The following is an 18,904-nucleotide window of genomic DNA, read 5'->3' as shown; positions in this document are numbered from 1 at the left end:
ATAAAAAAGTATCAGAACCTTTTGGAATGTGTCACATTTCTGCATAAAATCCCCATCAAATGTGATCTGATCTTTGTCAAAAATACACAGATGAAAAAACAGTGTCTGCTTTAACTAAAACCACCGAAACATTTATAGGTTTTCATATTTTAATGAGGATAGTATGAAAACAATGACAGAAGAGGGGGGAAGAAAGGTAAGTGAACCATCACATTTAAAAGCCCCCCGTCTGTCAGACGGGTGGACAGACAGACGGACGCCTCAGGTTTTCTTGTAAAACATCCTAATAAACTTTTGATTCATTCTTCTCTTAATGATTGCGAGTTGTCCAGGCCCCGAGGTAGGAAAACAGCCCCAAATCATGGTAATCCCTCCACCATGCTTCACAGTGGGGATGAGGTGTGGATGTTGGTGAGCTGTTCCATTTTTCTTCCACACATGACGTTGTGTGTTACTCCCAAACAATTCAACTTTGGTTTCATCAGGCCACAAAATATTTTGCCAAAACTTCTGTGGAGTGTCCAAGTGCCTTTTTGCGAACATTAAACGAGCAACAATTCTTTTTTTAGACAGCAGTGGCTTCCTCCGTGGAGGCCTCCCATGAACACTATTCTTGGCCATAGTTTTACATATGGTTGATGTGTGCACAGTGATATTGGACTGTGCCAGTGATTTCTGTAAGTCTTTAGCAGACACTCTAGCTTTTTTTTTTTTTTTTTACCTCTCTTAGTATTCTGCACTGAACTCTTGGCACCATCTTTGGTGGACAGCCACTCTTTAAGAGAGAAGGAGCCGTGCCAAACTCTCTCCATTTGAAGACAACTTCTTTGACTGTCGATTGATGAGCATCCAAACTTTTAGAGATGATTTGTATCCTTTCCCTGCTTTATACAAATCAACAATCCTTGATCGCAGGTCTTCAGACAGCTCTTTTGAGCTAGCCACGATCCAAATCAGACAATGCTTCTCATCAAGACAATTCTTACCAGGTGTGTGTTTTATAGTGTGCAGGGCAGCTTTAAACTACTCATCAGTGGTTGGGCACACACCTCACTTAAATTGTGTGGTAAAAATCGGTGTCAATTGCTCTTAGGCAGTCAAAGTCTCCTTTGGCAAAAGGTTCACTTATTTACCCCCCCCCCCCCCCTCCTGTCATTGTTTGCATGCTATCCTCATTAAAATATGAAAACCTATCAATGTTTAGGTGGTTTTAGTTGAAGCAGACACTATTTTTTATTCGTTTGATTTTGACTAAGTTCAGATCACATTTGATGGTGATTTTATGCAGAAATGTGAGAAATTCCAAAAGGTTCGGATACTTTTTCATACCACTGTATGTAAAATATATTTCACAGCACCTTTAAACAAAAATATTAAACAGTTGAAAAACTTGTTGTAGATGATGTTGAAGCCCCTCTACTGAGTGATCTGTCAGCCAACCTGCTGGGACTTGATGCTGAGTCATGGAGTCTTGCGGTCAGTCCAGACTTCTGCAGGCAGCACGACAGACGCGTCATCAAACGCCAGGATGTCATTTATGGTAAAGCCGGGCTTTCCTCGTTTGGAGTCAATTAGTTCAGTGTGGTCCCAAAGCTCCTCACTTTTGAGTTCATTACTCAACATTCCCATTTGTATAATAATGCTAAAACACCTTGCTGCCTCCCTGTAGAACTAATGCAGACAGAGCTGCACCACATCCAGGCTTTGACAGTCATGTCAGAAGTGTTCAGACGAGGCATGCTGGAGGAGCTGCAGCTGGACTGGGAGTGTGTGGCCAGAATCTTTCCATGCTTGGATTCCTTGCTGCTCTTTCATAGGAACCTCTTTGGATCGCTGCAGGAGTGCAGACAAGCTTCTACGCAACCTGAGAATCAGAGAAATTATCTCATACATCAGATTGGTGACATCCTGCTTCAGCAGGTTGGTAACAGTAGATAAAATACCTTTTCAAAGAAACAAAGATATTGTAAACTTTCAGCCACACAAATGATCACTCTTTTTAGTTCTCAGATGAAAATGCTGAGAATATGAAGCAAGTATATGGAGATTTCTGCAGCCACCACATGGAAGCTGTCAACGTATTCAAAGAGCTCCAGCAACAGAATAAGAAACTGCAGAATTTTGTCAAAGTAGGGCACAGCTCCTGAATGCGTTTTACTTTTAAGATCCTTGGTTTATAAAACTCAAAACTTGTGCTTACAGCAACAGAACAATAACTCACTAGTCAGGAGAAGAGGGATTCCAGAGTTCATCCTTTTAGTCACCCAGCGCATCACCAAATACCCTGTCTTGTTGGAGAGGATATTACATTACACTCAAGGCAAGTCAACTCAACTGACATACTGTATTTGCCGAGATACAAGAGCTGCAAAGTGGCAACAAACTCATCTTAGTTCACAACAAGCAGCGGTTTTGCAGCTTGTGAACAGTTTTAATCTTCAGTTGGCATTTTTACTGCAAACAAATTTCCCCCGTACTCACGGGCCTCTCTGGGCCTCTAAAAGGCAAGGCAAATTTATTTATATAGCACAATTCAACACAAGGCAATTCAAAGTGCTTTACATCACATGAAGATAATAAAAATCACATTTAAATCAATACAACGTAAAAACCAAGCCAATCAAAATCGGAAATAAAATTATACATAAAAATCGCATTTAATCACAAATAGAATAAAAATAAATTAGGGCTGTCAAAATTATCGCGTTAACGGGCGTTAATTATTTTTTTAAATTAATCACGTTAAAATATTTGATGCAATTAACGCATGCACTGAATGACCAGCTCACACATTGCCTTAAACAGATTACAATGAGGCCGTTCATGGACATTAAGAGTGAAGAGAATGCCACCGGCCGCTTGGGGGCAGCGCCGTTCCATACTAATGTTATTTCTTCTAAACGTGGGAGAATTAGTAGTTGTGAGATGTTTACTGCCTGGTACACCAGACTCACCGCTGTTCAAGCTATTGAGTCTGGCCACCATTCACGCAGATACAATTTCCAGGGCGGAGCAAGCCACAGCAAACAGACAGCGGAGTGGACCAATCAGCGACGGGCAGACGTGACGTTAGTAAAATGACGAGGGAAGGACGAGGGACTTGCGCGCGGAAGTAAACATACGAAGAGAGCGGAGTTTACTCAACATGGCTAGCGCGAGACAGACTGTTGTCAATGACTCGTGTCGATGTGTTTTTGGTCATTTAAAACTGATTTTACCGTGGATTGGAACATATTCTCGGCTCTCCCGTTCACCATCTGTGTTGTGGAGACGACTTTCGACGTGCAAGAGTGACGTTGCTCGTTAAGAACACGTCACGCAAATAAACAAATCTGATATGTCGATTGATTTTGTACCTGCTCGAGAGGCCGTTAATGGGCTGGTTCCCAGACTATACTCTCGGTGTTTGAAAAATACAGGGAGAATAGTCTGGCAGAGCCAGGCAAAGATGTTTATGCTGTATGCACAATGCAATGCAAATTTCTATTTGTGCTCCACACATATTTCGCTAAGTTTTCTTTCTTTTAGTGGCAATTATGTGTCTCTTGTTGTATTTTGGGTAAGATATGTACAGAGATATATATTTTATAAAGGCGAGTGGACACAGGCGTTCTTTGGACCGCGCCGTTTATTGGCATAAGCTTCTCCTTCACAACAAACATAAGTATCGTTTAGTGAAAGCACAACAAAAATAATATTCCTATCTCTCAAAAAAATAATGTTCACAAAAAGAAAAGCACTTCAGTCTATAGTAATGAGGCCCTATTCTCACAGTTAAACAACAATGCAAAATGAACTGGCATTCCATATCAAAATAGCTATGCAAAACACACGTAAAACTTACTCAGACTTTGGTTACTTTATTCTTATTATTGTTATTTTTATTCTTATTATTATTGTATTAACTCTACTTTTGATTGAAAATTTTACAAAATTTATTAAAACGAAAACATGAAGAGGGGTTTTAATATAAAATTATAACTTGTAACTATAACCTCTGTCTTTTAAAAACTAAAGTCTTTCTATCCCTGGATCACTTTAACAGAAAGAATGTTAATAATGCCATTTGTGGATTTATTGTTACAATAAACAAATACAGTACTTATGTACAGTATGTAGTATGTATATATCTGCCTTGTGTCTTATCTTTCCATTCCAACAATAATTTACAGAAAAATATGGCATATTTTATAGATGGTTTGAATTGCGATTAATTGCGATTAATTACGATTAATTAATTTTTAAGCTGTAATTAACTCGATTAAAATTTTTAATCGTTTGACAGCCCTAAAATAAATAAATAAGAATAAAACAAAAACTACTACTACTAATAATTGAAATCAGCAATGGCGATAAGCACAAGAGGAATAGAAAGCAAGTAGATTGGAATATATAGACAGTTATGGATATGCAGTGCTAAACAAAAGCGTTTTTAGCCCTGATTTAAAAGAGCTAACAGTTTGAGCATACTTCAGACATTCAGGTAACTTGTTCTAGAGGTGAGGAGCATAATAACTAAATGCTGCCTCACCATGCTTGGTTCTTGTTTCTTGGAACATGCAGGAGACCGGTTCCAGACGACCTTAGGGGTCTAGATGTCTCATAGGAATCTAACAAATCAAGCATGTATTTTGGTCCAAGGCCATTAAGTGTTTTATAGACGAGCAGTAGTATTTTATAGTCTATCCTTTGACTCACTGGAAGCCAGTGTAGCGATTTCAAAACCGGTGTAATGTGGTCCAGCTTCCTTGTATTTGTGAGGACTCTGGCTGCAGCATTCTGTACTAGCTGCAGCTTCCTGACTGATTTTTTATCAAGACCCGTAAATATACCGTTGCAATAGTCCAATCTGCTGAAAATGAATGCATGCATAAGTTTTTCCATGTCTTGTTGAGTCAGAAGCCCCTTAATTCTGGTTATATTTTTTAGGTGGTAATAAGCAGATATAGTGACGGACTTTAGATGGCTATCAAATTTTGGGTCTGAGTCAATAATTACGCCAAGGTTTCTGACTTGATTTGTAGCTGTAAGTGACATTGTGCTAAGTTGCCTGCTTATCTTTGACCTTTCCTTTTTTGGCCCAAAAATGATCACCTCTGTCTTCTCCACATTTAACTGGAGAAAATTCTGGCACATCCATTCATTGATTTGATGAATGCATTTACTCAGGGAGACTAAGGGACTATAATCATGTGGGGACACAGAAATGTACAGTTGTGTGTCATCTGCATAGGCGTGATAGGAGATGTCATACTGTTCCATTATCTGAGCTAAGGGAAGCGTATAGATGTTAAATAAGAGTGGTCCACACAATGCGGTATATTAAGGTTAAATAGGGTGAAAAAAGTATAAAATTTGAGCTTTAAGTACTGCTCATACCTGCAGTAAAAATAACTAGTGTTTGTTTGGTGTTTGAATTAGTGTAACCACCGTCACCCTTGTTACGCATTGACCTCTGTTACCTTCCCCTCAACAGAAGGCAGTCAAGAACACTCAGACTTGTCAAGTGCTCTGGCTCAGATACGTGATATTATCGCGGCAGTGGACCTGACTGTGAGTGAGTACGAGAGATCTCAGGAGCTGCAGGAAGTGCTCACCCGGTTGGAGAATAAGAGTTTTGCCAAACTAAAGAGTGGCAAGGAGGTTCGCAAGCAGGATCTGCACGGCAAACACAGAAATCTACAGCACAAGGGATTGCTTTACTGGAAGACTGCTACTGGCCGCCTAAAAGGTTTATTGAGCTGCATGTCTGGTGCCAGATTAGATTTTCAAAACTAATTTATGTGTGTTGTTTTCCTTCCCTCTAGATACACTGGCCCTCTTGCTTACAGATGTTCTGGTGTTCCTGCAAGAGAAAGATCAACGCTTTGTATTTGCGGCTGTGGTAATCCTCTTTACAAAATATGTGTTCAACTCTGACTTTTTATGTCTCTAATCCAGGGGTGTCAAACTCCTCTGGTTCGCGGGCCAAATTTAGGGCTATTACATCTCATGTGGGCCGCACTAGTTTATTTTTGGGCAGATAAGCTAACTCACTGACTGGCATTGACCAATTCAATTTGATTGAGATGGGCAAATGAAAGTTCATTCACCCCCTCCCAGTCAAAATGGGATGAACGTCTAGCACCGTTAATGGCACTGAAAGATGAGCATTCACATCTAGTACTTACAGTTTAAGTCAATTGGATGGCCATCATTGTGAATGGCAGGCAATGAGTTAATTTTGCGTAGCTTTCGTGTAATTTTAAGATATTTACGGCTCCCTCTAAATTTTGGATAATTTCCTGTTGATTTCTGCACATTTCCGGGCTGCTTCCTGTTGATTTTGGGGCATTTCCAAATTACATCCTGTCGATTTGGTGTCTCTTCCTTTTGTTTTTGGGTCACTTCCTTGGTAACTCATTGGCTGCTAATGACGGTGATAGCAGGGGCCCACCCACGGACACGCAGTGCCCACCCAAAAAAAAACTGGATGTAGTACTAACGGGCAGTCTGGGCACCGCATGTGGTATTCCATTCATATAGTACTGATGTGTTATAAGTTTTAACCTTTGCGTTCTTACTTCCTTTTTCGCTGCTAGGGGATGCTACATAGTGTATTTGGAATTTGTCTTTACACGGTATCAAAGATTGCACCTGTCTTTACCTGCCTGCCAATTTTGGTGCATTTTGAAGCATTCTAATATGAGGGGCCGTACAAGACATTTTTCATTCTGGCCCTCTCACACACATACATTCTCCTTTCACATACATATATATTCACTCTCACACACATACATTCTCCTCTCACATGCATACATTCTCCTTTCACATCCATACATTTTTACTTTCACATTCATACATTTTTACTTTCACATTCATACATTTTCACTCTCACATTCATACATTTTCACTCTCACATTCATACATTTTTACTTTCACATTTATACATTTTCACTCTCGCATTCATACATTTTCACTCTCACATGCATACATTTTCACTCTCACATTCATACATTTTTACTTTCACATTTATACATTTTTACTTTCACATTTATACATTTTTACTTTCACATTTATACATTTTCACTCTCACATTCATACATTTTTACTTTTACATTTATACATTTTCACTCTCACATTCATACATTTTTACTTTCACATTTATACATTTTCACTCTCACATTCATACATTTTTACTTTCACGTTTATACATTTTCTCTCTCACGTTTATACATTTTCACTCTTATATTCATAAATGTTTACTCTCACATTCACACATTTTTAGTCTGTGAAATGTATGTTTGTATAAATAAAATATATGTGTATAAGAGTGAATATATATGTATGTGAGGAAAGTATGTATGAACGTGAGAGGAGAATGTATGTATGTATGAGTGAAAGTATAGTGAAAACGGAAGGAGTCTAGTTGAAACGGAAGCCAGCTCTGATTGGCTAGCTCTGACTGGTAAGCTCTGATTGGCTGAGAACCTGACGCGGGTTACTGTTCATAAAATAACAAGGAAGAGGACGCACAATCACTTCGGCAAGCAGTTGGACTTTTGCAAAACATTTTGTCGACCCCAGAAACTAACTTCTTTGGCTTCCTGTCTCGAGCGGCGGCAAAGGACACAATCAACTGCACCCAACAGTGCTAATTATGACGCAGTTGAAAGTGAAATGAGAGACATTTTTAGACCGAGCAACTCTCGAACCTCTTCAACTGTCCAAGCGGGAGCTAATATGACCCGCTCCCAGACTACTGCAGTCAATCCACCCTCCACTCGTAAAAACGAAGTCAAGCTACCCGCCCCTCATTTGGATCATTGTTTGCATTGTGTGCATTATGGTACTGCAACGCGCTGGCTTCATAATGGAACGCGGTGGCTTCACAGCGCTAGTCCCTTTATTGAAAAAAATAAATATGAATAAATAAAAAAACGGGAAGCCATCCAAGAACGGGTCCACTTGAGAGAGGCACTTGAGCACCCCGAGACCCAAACTAAAGTATTATGATACAAAAATTTTTTTAGGAATTCCGAGTAATACTACTTAGAAAATTGCTAGTTATTTCTGTCATTTACCCTTATTTCAAATTTTAATTTAAAAATATCTGGCTGATATCCCGGGACGGGTCCACTTCTGAGGTATACTAGACGACCCTAAGACTCGAACTAAAGTACTCTGATAAAATTCGGATGTATCATTTCAAAATAAAAGTACTTTGAAAATTGCCCATTTTTGCTGTCATTTCGCCCGATTTCAAAAACTGATTTTAAAAAAATGTGGTTGATATCCTGGGACGGTTCCACTTCTGAGGTATACTAGACTACCCCAAGTATTGAATTAAAGTACTCTGATAAAATTCTGATGCATTATTTCAAAATAAAAGTACTTTGAAAATTGCCGATTTTAGCTGTCATTTCGCCTGATTTCAAAAATTGATTTAAAAAAATCTGGCTGATATTCCGGGACGGTTCCACTTCTGGGGTATACTAGACTACCCCAAGTATTGAACTAAAATACTCAGATAAAATTCTGATGTATTATTTCAAAATAAAAGTACTTTGAAAAATAAACGTTAAAGTAAAAATGTATAAATGTGAAAGTAAAAATGTATGAATGTGAAAGTAAAAATGTATGAATGTGAGAGTGAAAATGTATAAATGTAAAAGTAAAAATGTATGAATGTGAGAGTGAAAATGTATAAATGTGAAAGTAAAAATGTTTAAATGTGAAAGTAAAAATGTATGAATGTGAAAGTAAAAATGTATGAATGTGAGAGTGAAAATGTATGAATGTGAGAGTGAAAATGTATGAATGTGAAAGTAAAAATGTATGAATGTGAAAGTAAAAATGTATGGATGTGAGAGTGAAAATGTATGAATGTGAGAGTGAAAATGTATGAATGTGAAAGTAAAAATGTATGAATGTGAAAGTAAAAATGTATGGATGTGAAAGGAGAATGTATGCATGTGAGAGGAGAATGTATGTGTGTGAGAGTGAATATATATGTATGTGAAAGGAGAATGTATGTGTGTGAGAGGGCCAGAATGAAAAATGTCTTGTACGGCCCCTCATATTCTAAGGCTACGTTCATACTACAGGTCTTAATGCACGAATCCGATTTTTTGTCATATCCGTTTTTTTGGCGTGCCCGTTCAGACTGCCTTTGTCCATTGAGACCGTTCAAGTATTACGCATGCGCACTAATTCGCAGTCCGACACGCGCTGAGCAAGAAGACCCGCATGGGCAGAAGCATCAAAACAAATGACACACGTCATCCGTCATTCCAGGGATATCATATTATGCTTTTCAAAAGGAGGACACAAATAACAGACATAAATAATCCCCGTTTAGGCTTATATTCACAGTTTATATGGATCGATAGCATGCACGCACTGTCCGTGCACGTCACACACACACATACGGGCAGTTTGCCCCGACTCTCGGCCGTGTAGGCAATGTTAAAATATTGCTCACTTGGAGCAGAGAGAAAACTAAGCATTCTCAGGCTTAGCCTCAACCCATTTTTATTTTTTATGACTGTTGTCAAGCCCAGCCCTTCCCCAAAAGCCGTGTTCACTGCAAGCTAGGCGCTAATAACGCACTGCTGCATCGCTACGGTAGCGTCTTTCTCGCTATTTGATGACGTAATTGCTGCATGAAATCCGATTTGGGAGAGTGGACAGTACAGACCAGGAAAAATGTGGCCCAGATCGGATTTGAACCACATACGAAAGTGACCCAGATCGGATTTGAAATGGTCCAGTTCTATGCGATTTATCACGTTCAGACCGTCAAGTTAATGCCTCACTCGAGTCGGAAAAACACAAAAAAATCGGATTCGTGCATTAAGACCTGTAGTATGAACGTAGCCTAAGGGGATCAATCGAGCTCAAAGGGGCTGAGGAACAAATAATAACTATAATAATAATACGGTAATAATAATAAAACTGAGGAACAAAAATAGGTTACCTAAAAAAAAAAAACATTGTCACCTGCATGTCCATACTGTTCAGTTATTGGTGTGTTCTCTAAGTCAAATAAAATCAAATCAACTTTTATTCGTTTAGATCAAATCACAACGACAGTTATGTCAAGGAGAAAACAAAACATGTTTTTAGGTGCAGTAGCCATACGCTGGATTTCGACCTACTTGAGCATTGTAGCTTTTTATTTTATTTTTTTTTTTTATGCCCCCCAGGTAAGACTAATGGCATCCTGGTAACACCATTGGGTGTTAGACATCCAATCCAGTTTTGACTGGTAGGGGGCGAATGAACGAATGCAACCGCGGACACGAAAGTGAACCAAGTGCAGTCAGTACTGCACGCAGTCGATGCTGCACGCACTCGATGACACAAAACACAAATCTATAGTTTTACGGTGCCGATGTCAAAATAAATGCATGTGATTTTGTATGTACAGTATGAGTGAGATATTGTGTGCCCGTTAGGCAGAACCACAGGCTGGATTGGACTCCCTGGCGAGCTGCTCCTGGCCCGCGGGCCATATATTTGACACCCCTGGTCTAATCTTTTTCATTTACTTTCAGGACCAGAAGCCTCCTGTGATCCCACTGCAGAAGCTCATCGTTAGAGAAGTAGCCAATGAGGAACGAGGGTTGTTCCTCATCTCTGCTTCTTCAGCTGGACCAGAGATGTATGAAGTTCACACCACCACCAAAGAAGAGAGAAATGCCTGGATGAAACAAATACGACAGGCTGTCGAGAGGTCTGTTTTGGCTCCCCTAACGTGATTTCCTTTGATTTGTGTACAATTTAGTTGAACAGTACTGTCTTTGTGCTTGTATACAGTATTTGTGTGTGTGTGTGTGTTAATCATTATCTAACCTACTTAACTTTCATGGTAGTTGTCCAGTGAAGGAAGAGGAGGAGGAGCGCAGCGCCGAATCAGCAGAGGCCAAGCGAGAAGCGGAAGCCAAGGTTCAAAAAATCTCAAAGTTCCAAGGTATCATTTGAGCTTACTTTGTTTACAATTAACTCAATAGCTGCTGTAGACGTCGATAGACATCCAATTCATTTGGACTGGTAGGAGTAAATGAATTAAACATTTAATGCCATCAATAGCAGCCAAATGGTTAGTATGTTAAAGTGTATGTTTTTTGCAGAGACATTGTTGAATCGGGACCAGCGCATCTGCAACAGCTTGGAAGAGAAGTTACAGTTATATGCTGAACTCACAGATTTAACCCTACGCTCTCCAGAAGCCATACCACATCGCCACCTGCTGGTACAAGCAGACATTGATCGTGAGGCACCCATACAGGCCTCAACGCTGCTCTCGGCCGCGCTCAGAGAAGGTGAGACAATTGCTTAGAATAGTTATTTTCTTAGTGGATCAGCAAGCGTCTTGATAATTAACATATTGACCTAAATGCAGGAACATCGGCTAGTGTTGAATAAAGTGTTATTTAAAATTTTTGTGTCATTCTAGAATTGGAGGACATTTTACATTCCGCTCCTTCAGGTTTTAAATAATCCACATACAAAATACTAAAACATGCAGTTTATGAGTAAATTTATTGGTTTTGCGACCAATTAAATAAAAAAGAACATGTGTTTAAAGAAATTATTAAGCGAAAAAAATGTTTGAATAGTTTTTTTTTTTGTTAATTCCAAATAAGTTTGGAGTATCCCTTAAAATGCCTTTTTTCTCTTGTTTCACCATGCCAATGACTAAATTAAATCTCGAATGAAAAATTTAGTTCTAATGAACTTACAATTAATTAGTTTCATTGCTGTCTCTTGTAATATCGCTCTTGTAATAGTTCAAATATAAATCATTATTCGTGGAACATCAACAGGTGTCAACAGGCATGCAGCCCTATTACCATAGCCAAGCAGTAAATCACATGATGGCATCAGGGTGAAAGAGTGCTTAGCACGTCTGCTTCACAGATTTTGAGACCAAGAGTTCAGTTCCAGGCTCCGGCCTTACTATGCTGAGTTTGTATGTTCTCTCCGTACCTACATGGGTTTTCTCCAAATATTCTGGTTGCATCCCACATCCCAGAAACATGCATGATAGGCTAATTGAATGCTCTAAAACTGTCCCTAGGTGTGAGTGTAAGCGCGAATGGTTATATGTCTCATTGTGCGCCGTGATTGGCAGCCAGTTTAGGGTGTACCTTGCCTCCTGCCCATAGTTGCCTGGGATAGGCTCCAGCACCCCCGCAACCCCTCATTAAGATAAACGGTACCCAAGATCAATAAATCGCATGATATGCTGGTTTTGACTGTATCAGACAGTTTACCAAAGAATGGCTAGAGCACATTTATGTCCTATCTTCTATAAAATAATTAATTTAGGTGGAACGTCTGACTCTACTTCATGCAGCCTTCTTATGCATACAATTAGAATAAGACAATTTGTACTCTCGGTCAGCAGTTAAATGCCAGATAAACAGCTAGTTTGTACTCCTGAGCAAAAGCTAACATTAGTATGGATTTGCAACCCTGTTGCCTGTAACCCTGTTACTGTGATAGTGCCAAATATTGTAAACTTTTTTTTACTTTTTTCTCTTTTTGAATCCTGCAGTTTATAGTCCAGTGCGGCTTACTTGTCGATATATTTGGGTTTATTGGTAACACTTCATTTGATGGCGGCATCATAAGACTGCCATAAGTCCATCATAATTATGAAATGAGACAATCATGGGCATTTGGGACAGAGAAACTCTATTTCGTTTTCTTTGTATGACCTGTGCATACAGTTTGAGCCCAGCTCAAATCTTTTACATCCATTCAAAAGTGAGATCATTTGCCGGATGACACTAAATGACTTCCGTCATAAGCAATCATTAATGCTCAAGGCAGTGTCATGTCATAAATATGATGGTCTTATGACAGTTGTATGTCGCCACTGTCAAATAAAGTGTTACCAGATACCATAGCTAGCAATTAATGAAACAACTGGAACAGTAACTGAAGAAATGATTATCACAGAACATGAATTTTGATTGTTTTTTACACCTGTAGTGCTGCAATGCATGCAAAGAGGCATGTTGAATGACAACAGTGTTGACATCGGGTGGCATCAGAGGTTGACCGTCTCCCCCAAGGGAGCAATGATGGCCAAATGAAGCTTCTTCAAGCAATGAAGCTTTGCAGCCACTTGGTTCAAAGCTTCATGGTGGTTCATTTGGTCTTAGACAGTCTGATGATGCCGCAATCACTTAGTTTTACCGGTTGATATCTTTTGGTGTAAATATCCCATAATACAGTGATGACAGCTGCGGTTTATAGTCCGGTGCTGCTTATCTATGAACAAATGTAATTTTCGGGTCAAATTTGGTGAGTGTCGGCTTATAGTCAGGTGGGCCTTTTAGTCCGAAAGTTTATTAAACATTGAAGGGGAATATCTAGCAGAAAACTTAAGAAGTCAAGGTTTATTTTTCAGGTGTTTTGAATAGGGCTGTCAAACGATTAAAATTTTTAATCGAGTTAATTACAGCTTAAAAATTAATTAATCGTAATTAATCACAATTAATCGCCATTCAAACCAGCTATAAAATATGCCATCTTTTTCTGTAAATTATATATATATTCTGTAAAATAAATTGTTGGAATGGAAAGATAAGACAAGATGGATATATACATTCAACATACGGTACATAAGGACTGTAGTGGGCATTTCACGCTACTGTCATTTAAATCTGTCTATGCTGTCCTCACTCCGAAGCGTCTACTTTTTCCAAAGCTAGACAGCTAGAGAACGACGCCTTAATAATCAGACTTCTTCCTTTTTCATCTGATTTATTAATAAAATGGCCTCAAACCATTGTCCTCTTTAGACCGTCGTAAAACTACAAAAAAAAGTACACAAGCATTGCATTAGCAACAACGTTAGCTTAGCACGCTATACAGGTTCACTAAACATAAACAAAAAGCGTCTCATTCAAAAAATATAACATTTCGCTTACTAACATAATATGTACATTCTTTACAACAACCATACTTACGGACAAATCTTGTCCAAGGATGATATAAGCACAACATTACAACGTAGGCGTCAGCCCGAGACGTCGTGCAGCCATATTGAACCGGCAAGAAGACAATAAACCATGTCGCAAAGCGACCACAAGAGTTCGCTGTTAGACAGCACAAAAAGCCTTGCTGTAAAACTTACCAAAAGGTAGAATACTGTCTGAGCGGGACATGTGCGTTAATTGCGTCAAATATTTTAACGTGATTAATTTAAAAAATTAATTACCGCGCGATAACGCGATAATTTTGACAGCCCTAGTTTTGAAGCCAAAGTGTCCTCCAATTCTGGAGTAACCATTTATTTGTGAAAGGAATTTAATTTCAATTTTAACCCAATTTACCCTCTGAGAATCCTCCTGAATTGAACACGATTTTTTTTTCTCCTCTTCAGCAGAGAACCTGATTACCATTCTACAGGTTCATGATGGAGTTCCTGTCCAAAGTGACAGCTCTCTTATCTGTGGGCCTGAGTCCTGCAACTACAATAGCCACGGTAGCAGCATCCTTGAGTCTCCATCAGAACGTAAGCTAATAAACATTCGATTTTCGAGTGTGTGACAGGCAACATTTGCAGCCCATATCATACCACTTGTTTCTACAGCGGATTATCTGAGCACACTCAGTGTGAGCTCCAACTCTCTTGGATCGGACAGTGAGGGGACAGGGATGGATGGAGTGTTGTGGACCTCTGCGGCTGAGCTGAAAAAAGCAGACACCAAAGAAACTCTGTTAAAGGTGCAGCCATGATAGTTCCTCATTGGAAATGTTTGTTGATAAATTATTACTTCTTAGTGTCCTTTCATACTGACACAATATTCCGTAGGTTGCAGAGAGTGTGCAGAGTCTGACTCAACTTCTTTACAGTCTACAGGTGAGTAAGGGACCCACGCACGGGTCTCGCCGATTCAAGTATTTGTACATTTCTTTTCAAAAATATATATTGTGTTTTAATTTTGCGCTTTTTATGCTGAACCAGCCCATGGAAACAATCTGTAATGATGTAATGTTGTTTTCTTCGCTGTTTGCAGGCTACTGTGACCCTTCAGGACAGCTGTTTGGAGATCCAGAAAATTCTCCTTCAGGAAGGAGACAAATCTCAGCTCAGGACCTTTGCCTCCCTCCAAAACAGCCTGGTACAACTATTCTAAAAGACATTTGGGTATGTCTGAGTTGTGAAAAGTTAACATTAGCTGTGCTACAGGAGCAGGAGAAGCAGACTGGCATTGATAAGAAAAAAGAGGACGTTGAAAAGAAGGGTTCAGAGAAGAAGAAGGAAGACGTGGATGATGTGCAGAAACTTCATTTGAAACTGAAACAAGACCAGCAGCGCTGGGATAAGGAGTGTGCAGCCAAAGAAAAACAGCAGGTTGGTCTCAGGATTTCCTGACACCCAAAAGAGCTCAGTGAGGGTTCACATTGTATGTTACTGAATGTGCAGACAGAGCAGGAGAGTGCACTGGAGAAGCGTGAGCAGAATTGCCTCATGGAGGCAGAGCGGCTGCGTTGTGAGCGAGAGGAGCTCGAAACTCAGCTGCTGGAGTACCGCACCAGTATGGATAGACTTCGAGAGGGCCAGCAGAATGTGGATAGGGAGAAGGAGAAGCTTGAAGCCCAGCAGAGGCTCCTCCAGAGCTGGAGACACAACAGGCAGAGCAGTCTGCCTGTTACCATACCACTGGATGGATACAAGGTATTAATAAGGGGACGTGTCAATGCAGTAATGCGACAAAGATTCTTCTTAGTTAATTGCTGCAAATGAGAGCGATAGTGCTATTAATGAAAGCCAATGTATTCATTTCTGGAAAGCACATTATATCATCTCACCTAATACCTACCCCATGTCTTTTCGATCTCCCAAGGTGCCAAGTCACAGTCGCTCAGGCAGCCTGGACGGCACCTGCTGGACGTACGAGAATGACGCTGCTCTACTGGCATCACTTCAGAGGAACCAACCCCCGAACAAAAACCCACAGCAGTACCTACCCTCTGTCTCGCGGAGAAACAACGACGGCCTCCGGCAAGCCTCCAGCTACGGCACTGATATTAGCCTCAGCGCCAGCCTCTACAACAGCCTCAATACCCTGCTCAGCCAAACCCACAGAAAACAATCTCAGGATGGTCTCACATACCCTAATTACAACAAGAACCATGGCTTCGGCCAGTCAGCCAACACTTCTGTCAATCCCTTCAGCAGCAGAGGAACTGTGCAGCCACAGAGCACCAGCAAGCGTATGTAACACAATTATATTGAAATGTTTCTTATGAAAGCCTTGAGGTTTTGGGATGTTGATTTTGCTGTTAAGATTAACTATAACATCATATGATATACCATATTTTTCTGTAAATGATTGTTGTAATGGAAAAAGAAGACACAAGACGGATATATACATTCAACATACTGTACATAAGTACTGTATTTCTTTAAATCAACAAGATGGCATTAACATGATCAACATTCTGTTAAAGGGATCCATGGATAGACTGGTAGTTCTTAAAAGATAAAGTTTAGTACAAGTTATAGAAATTTTATATTAAAACCCCTCTTAATGTTTTCGTTTTAATAAAATATGTAAAATTTTCAATCAAAAAATAAATTAGTAGCTCGCCATTGTTGATGTCAATAATTACACAGTGCTTTTTAAACAGGTTTTTTAAACAGCATAACCCTACCTGGAGGTGAGAGCACGCGAGAGCAGAATTACAGACGCCATGACTTAGAGATATTATTGCGTTTTTACCTTGTTTCGATCCAAAAACTCCATGTAGCATGTATCACAGAGTGTCAAGACACAGATGGGAATGGCCACAGCTGGATTTTTGGGGAATTTTATGGGTGAAACATGGCAATATAACAAGGGTCGCGATGCAGAAATCGCAGACATCAAGGAGTGGTCGAGATTTTCTTTTTCATATATTTACCTTTTTAAACGTTTTTTTCCAATTTTCTTTGTTTTGATCGGTTACTTATCTAACATATCGTAAAAATGCGACTGAAACAAAAAAAAATACAATTAAGCGATTGTTATGAGGTAAATATCTGACTTTTTTACAGACACCATTTTTTTCATTGTGACGTAATTTGTTTAAAAGTTAAAAATATACGAGTGAATTTTTTTTTTTTTTTTTTTTTTTTTTTTTTTGGACAAAATATTAGACATCAATTAATGATTCAAAGCTAAAAATGACAGACATTTTGAATAATAAATGTAATTACCTTCTTTCTATGGCTGGATTGAAACAAAAGCGGTTGCGCGACGTCTGTAAACAGAGGTTTTCGGGGTAAAACGGGCAAATTAAAAATAGTTCGGGGGCTTAATGCGCCATGAATCTGCTATGGCAGCATATAGACATATTGTTCTATCAAACACAACAGTTGTTTTGGCTTAAAATACAGCAGTTTCTTTTAAAGAAGAGTACAAGAGCAGTAACTGCTTTTTCAGTCTTGTCTGTGTTTTCCCCCTTATACGGTATATACATATAGGACAAACACTATAGAAAATTGATCACCTGTAGATTCTATAGCTGCTCCAGACATACTGTAGCTAACTCTCATGTCTCTTCCCCTCTGTCAGACTTGAGTCCACAGTTGGATCAACATTCCGTGGAGGCCTGGAGGCCCGAGATCCCCGGTCAAGACCTTTATGAAAACACCTACTCTTCCTCCTCTCCCTCGCTCACGCCCCTCCTGCCCACGCAGTCCTACCTCTCTCTCGAAGGACATCTCAGTGAGGACGGAGGCGAGGAGAACATTGTTTACCTCTGATGACTTTACAAATAAGTGGGTGTTGTTACATATATTTGAGTGTACTGGATGTAAATACAGTTGGGAAACTAAATAATCACGTGAGGGAAAAGTATTGTGTGCCTTTAAAACTTCCTGGCAGCCATCAGTGCTCTTCCATGTTAACTCGTTGGCTGCCATTGACAGTGATAGATGTTAAATCCATTTGAAGTGGGAAGGATTGGACGTCTATTATCAAAAAGTGCTGGTGTTACTTTCCCGTAGCTCTTAAAGTAAGATATATGGAGAAAAGCCATTGCTCTCATAAAGAGTGCTATATAATGCCTTGTGATCTTAAATAATATTCTATTTATTAGGGAATGTAAGCATTTTGGGAAGAATGGTAATGACACGTTTGTAAAGATTGTATGTATTGTATCGTATAGTTTATTGAAAGGGCTACCTTTTCTCGCTATCGTTTCTTGGAACAATTTGGTAATTTATTGTATGTAAACGGATTCATGCACTGTATGTACACATTGGTTTCAATCGCTGTAATCATTCTTGTGAATTGTTAATTTTTGGGCTGCTTATAAAGGTATGATTCAGAAAATCTTGTGTGGAGAGGTAACCTCTCGTTACTAGCTATATGCATGTACTGGGGAATATTTTTGTCTTTTGTCTTAATTTATGGTTGTTCCATCCAAACTCAAAGATTGTCTCCATAATGTTTCTGGTGTTCAACTTGAGACATGACAGTTTCTTTAGCACCTCAGTCAGTTGTGCGACCACAGCGAATATATCGAGAGCCAAATGCAAAACCAGAGTGGTGACATTCCAACCGTCAAATTGTGTTAGCATGTAACTATTCTAAGCCTTGGCAAGTTAACTTGAGTTGACTAGGTTCATTGTTTTAATCACGCATTAACGTCAGAGTCACTGCAGAAGTTGAGCCTTTAAGTGTGCTTCTTTTTCCATTTTTGGTAAATCTTTTGGTACAGAATTTTTACTTTGCAAATGCCAGACATTGCACATCCCGCTCGATTTGGCATTTGCTATGATTTATTACAAATCCCCAACAGTCAACAGCTAATACTAACTCCATGCAAATCAGACTAGAGTCAGCAAAACAAAATTTTCTCATACGTGGCATTATAAAGGGCCCCTACACAAATCACAAATGTTGTGAAA

General features: G+C 39.4%; 1 protein-coding gene across 6 annotated transcripts in view; it reads left to right on the top strand.

Annotated features, from left to right (window-relative positions):
* Positions 1-18,326, top strand: part of LOC130913315 (rho guanine nucleotide exchange factor 28) — a 65,365-nt gene extending 47,039 nt beyond the window's left edge. For all 6 annotated transcript variants that reach the window (XM_057831816.1, XM_057831815.1, XM_057831818.1 and 3 more), the window contains 17 exons: positions 1,400-1,540; positions 1,670-1,920; positions 2,004-2,129; positions 2,203-2,320; positions 5,477-5,731; positions 5,808-5,884; positions 10,539-10,717; positions 10,857-10,954; positions 11,115-11,306; positions 14,384-14,515; positions 14,594-14,727; positions 14,816-14,863; positions 15,021-15,125; positions 15,194-15,358; positions 15,431-15,682; positions 15,852-16,221; positions 17,565-18,326. In XM_057831816.1, coding sequence (XP_057687799.1) covers positions 1,400-1,540; positions 1,670-1,920; positions 2,004-2,129; positions 2,203-2,320; positions 5,477-5,731; positions 5,808-5,884; positions 10,539-10,717; positions 10,857-10,954; positions 11,115-11,306; positions 14,384-14,515; positions 14,594-14,727; positions 14,816-14,863; positions 15,021-15,125; positions 15,194-15,358; positions 15,431-15,682; positions 15,852-16,221; positions 17,565-17,755 — 2,834 coding nt within the window. In that variant the 3' untranslated portion in view covers positions 17,756-18,326. The remainder of the gene's footprint in view (positions 1-1,399; positions 1,541-1,669; positions 1,921-2,003; positions 2,130-2,202; positions 2,321-5,476; positions 5,732-5,807; positions 5,885-10,538; positions 10,718-10,856; positions 10,955-11,114; positions 11,307-14,383; positions 14,516-14,593; positions 14,728-14,815; positions 14,864-15,020; positions 15,126-15,193; positions 15,359-15,430; positions 15,683-15,851; positions 16,222-17,564) is intronic.
* The last annotated feature ends 578 nt before the right edge of the window (positions 18,327-18,904 follow it).

Source organism: Corythoichthys intestinalis, chromosome 3 (genome assembly GCF_030265065.1).
Source record: "Corythoichthys intestinalis isolate RoL2023-P3 chromosome 3, ASM3026506v1, whole genome shotgun sequence".
NCBI lineage: Eukaryota > Metazoa > Chordata > Actinopteri > Syngnathiformes > Syngnathidae > Corythoichthys > Corythoichthys intestinalis.
This window is presented reverse-complemented; position numbering and strand designations above follow the sequence as displayed.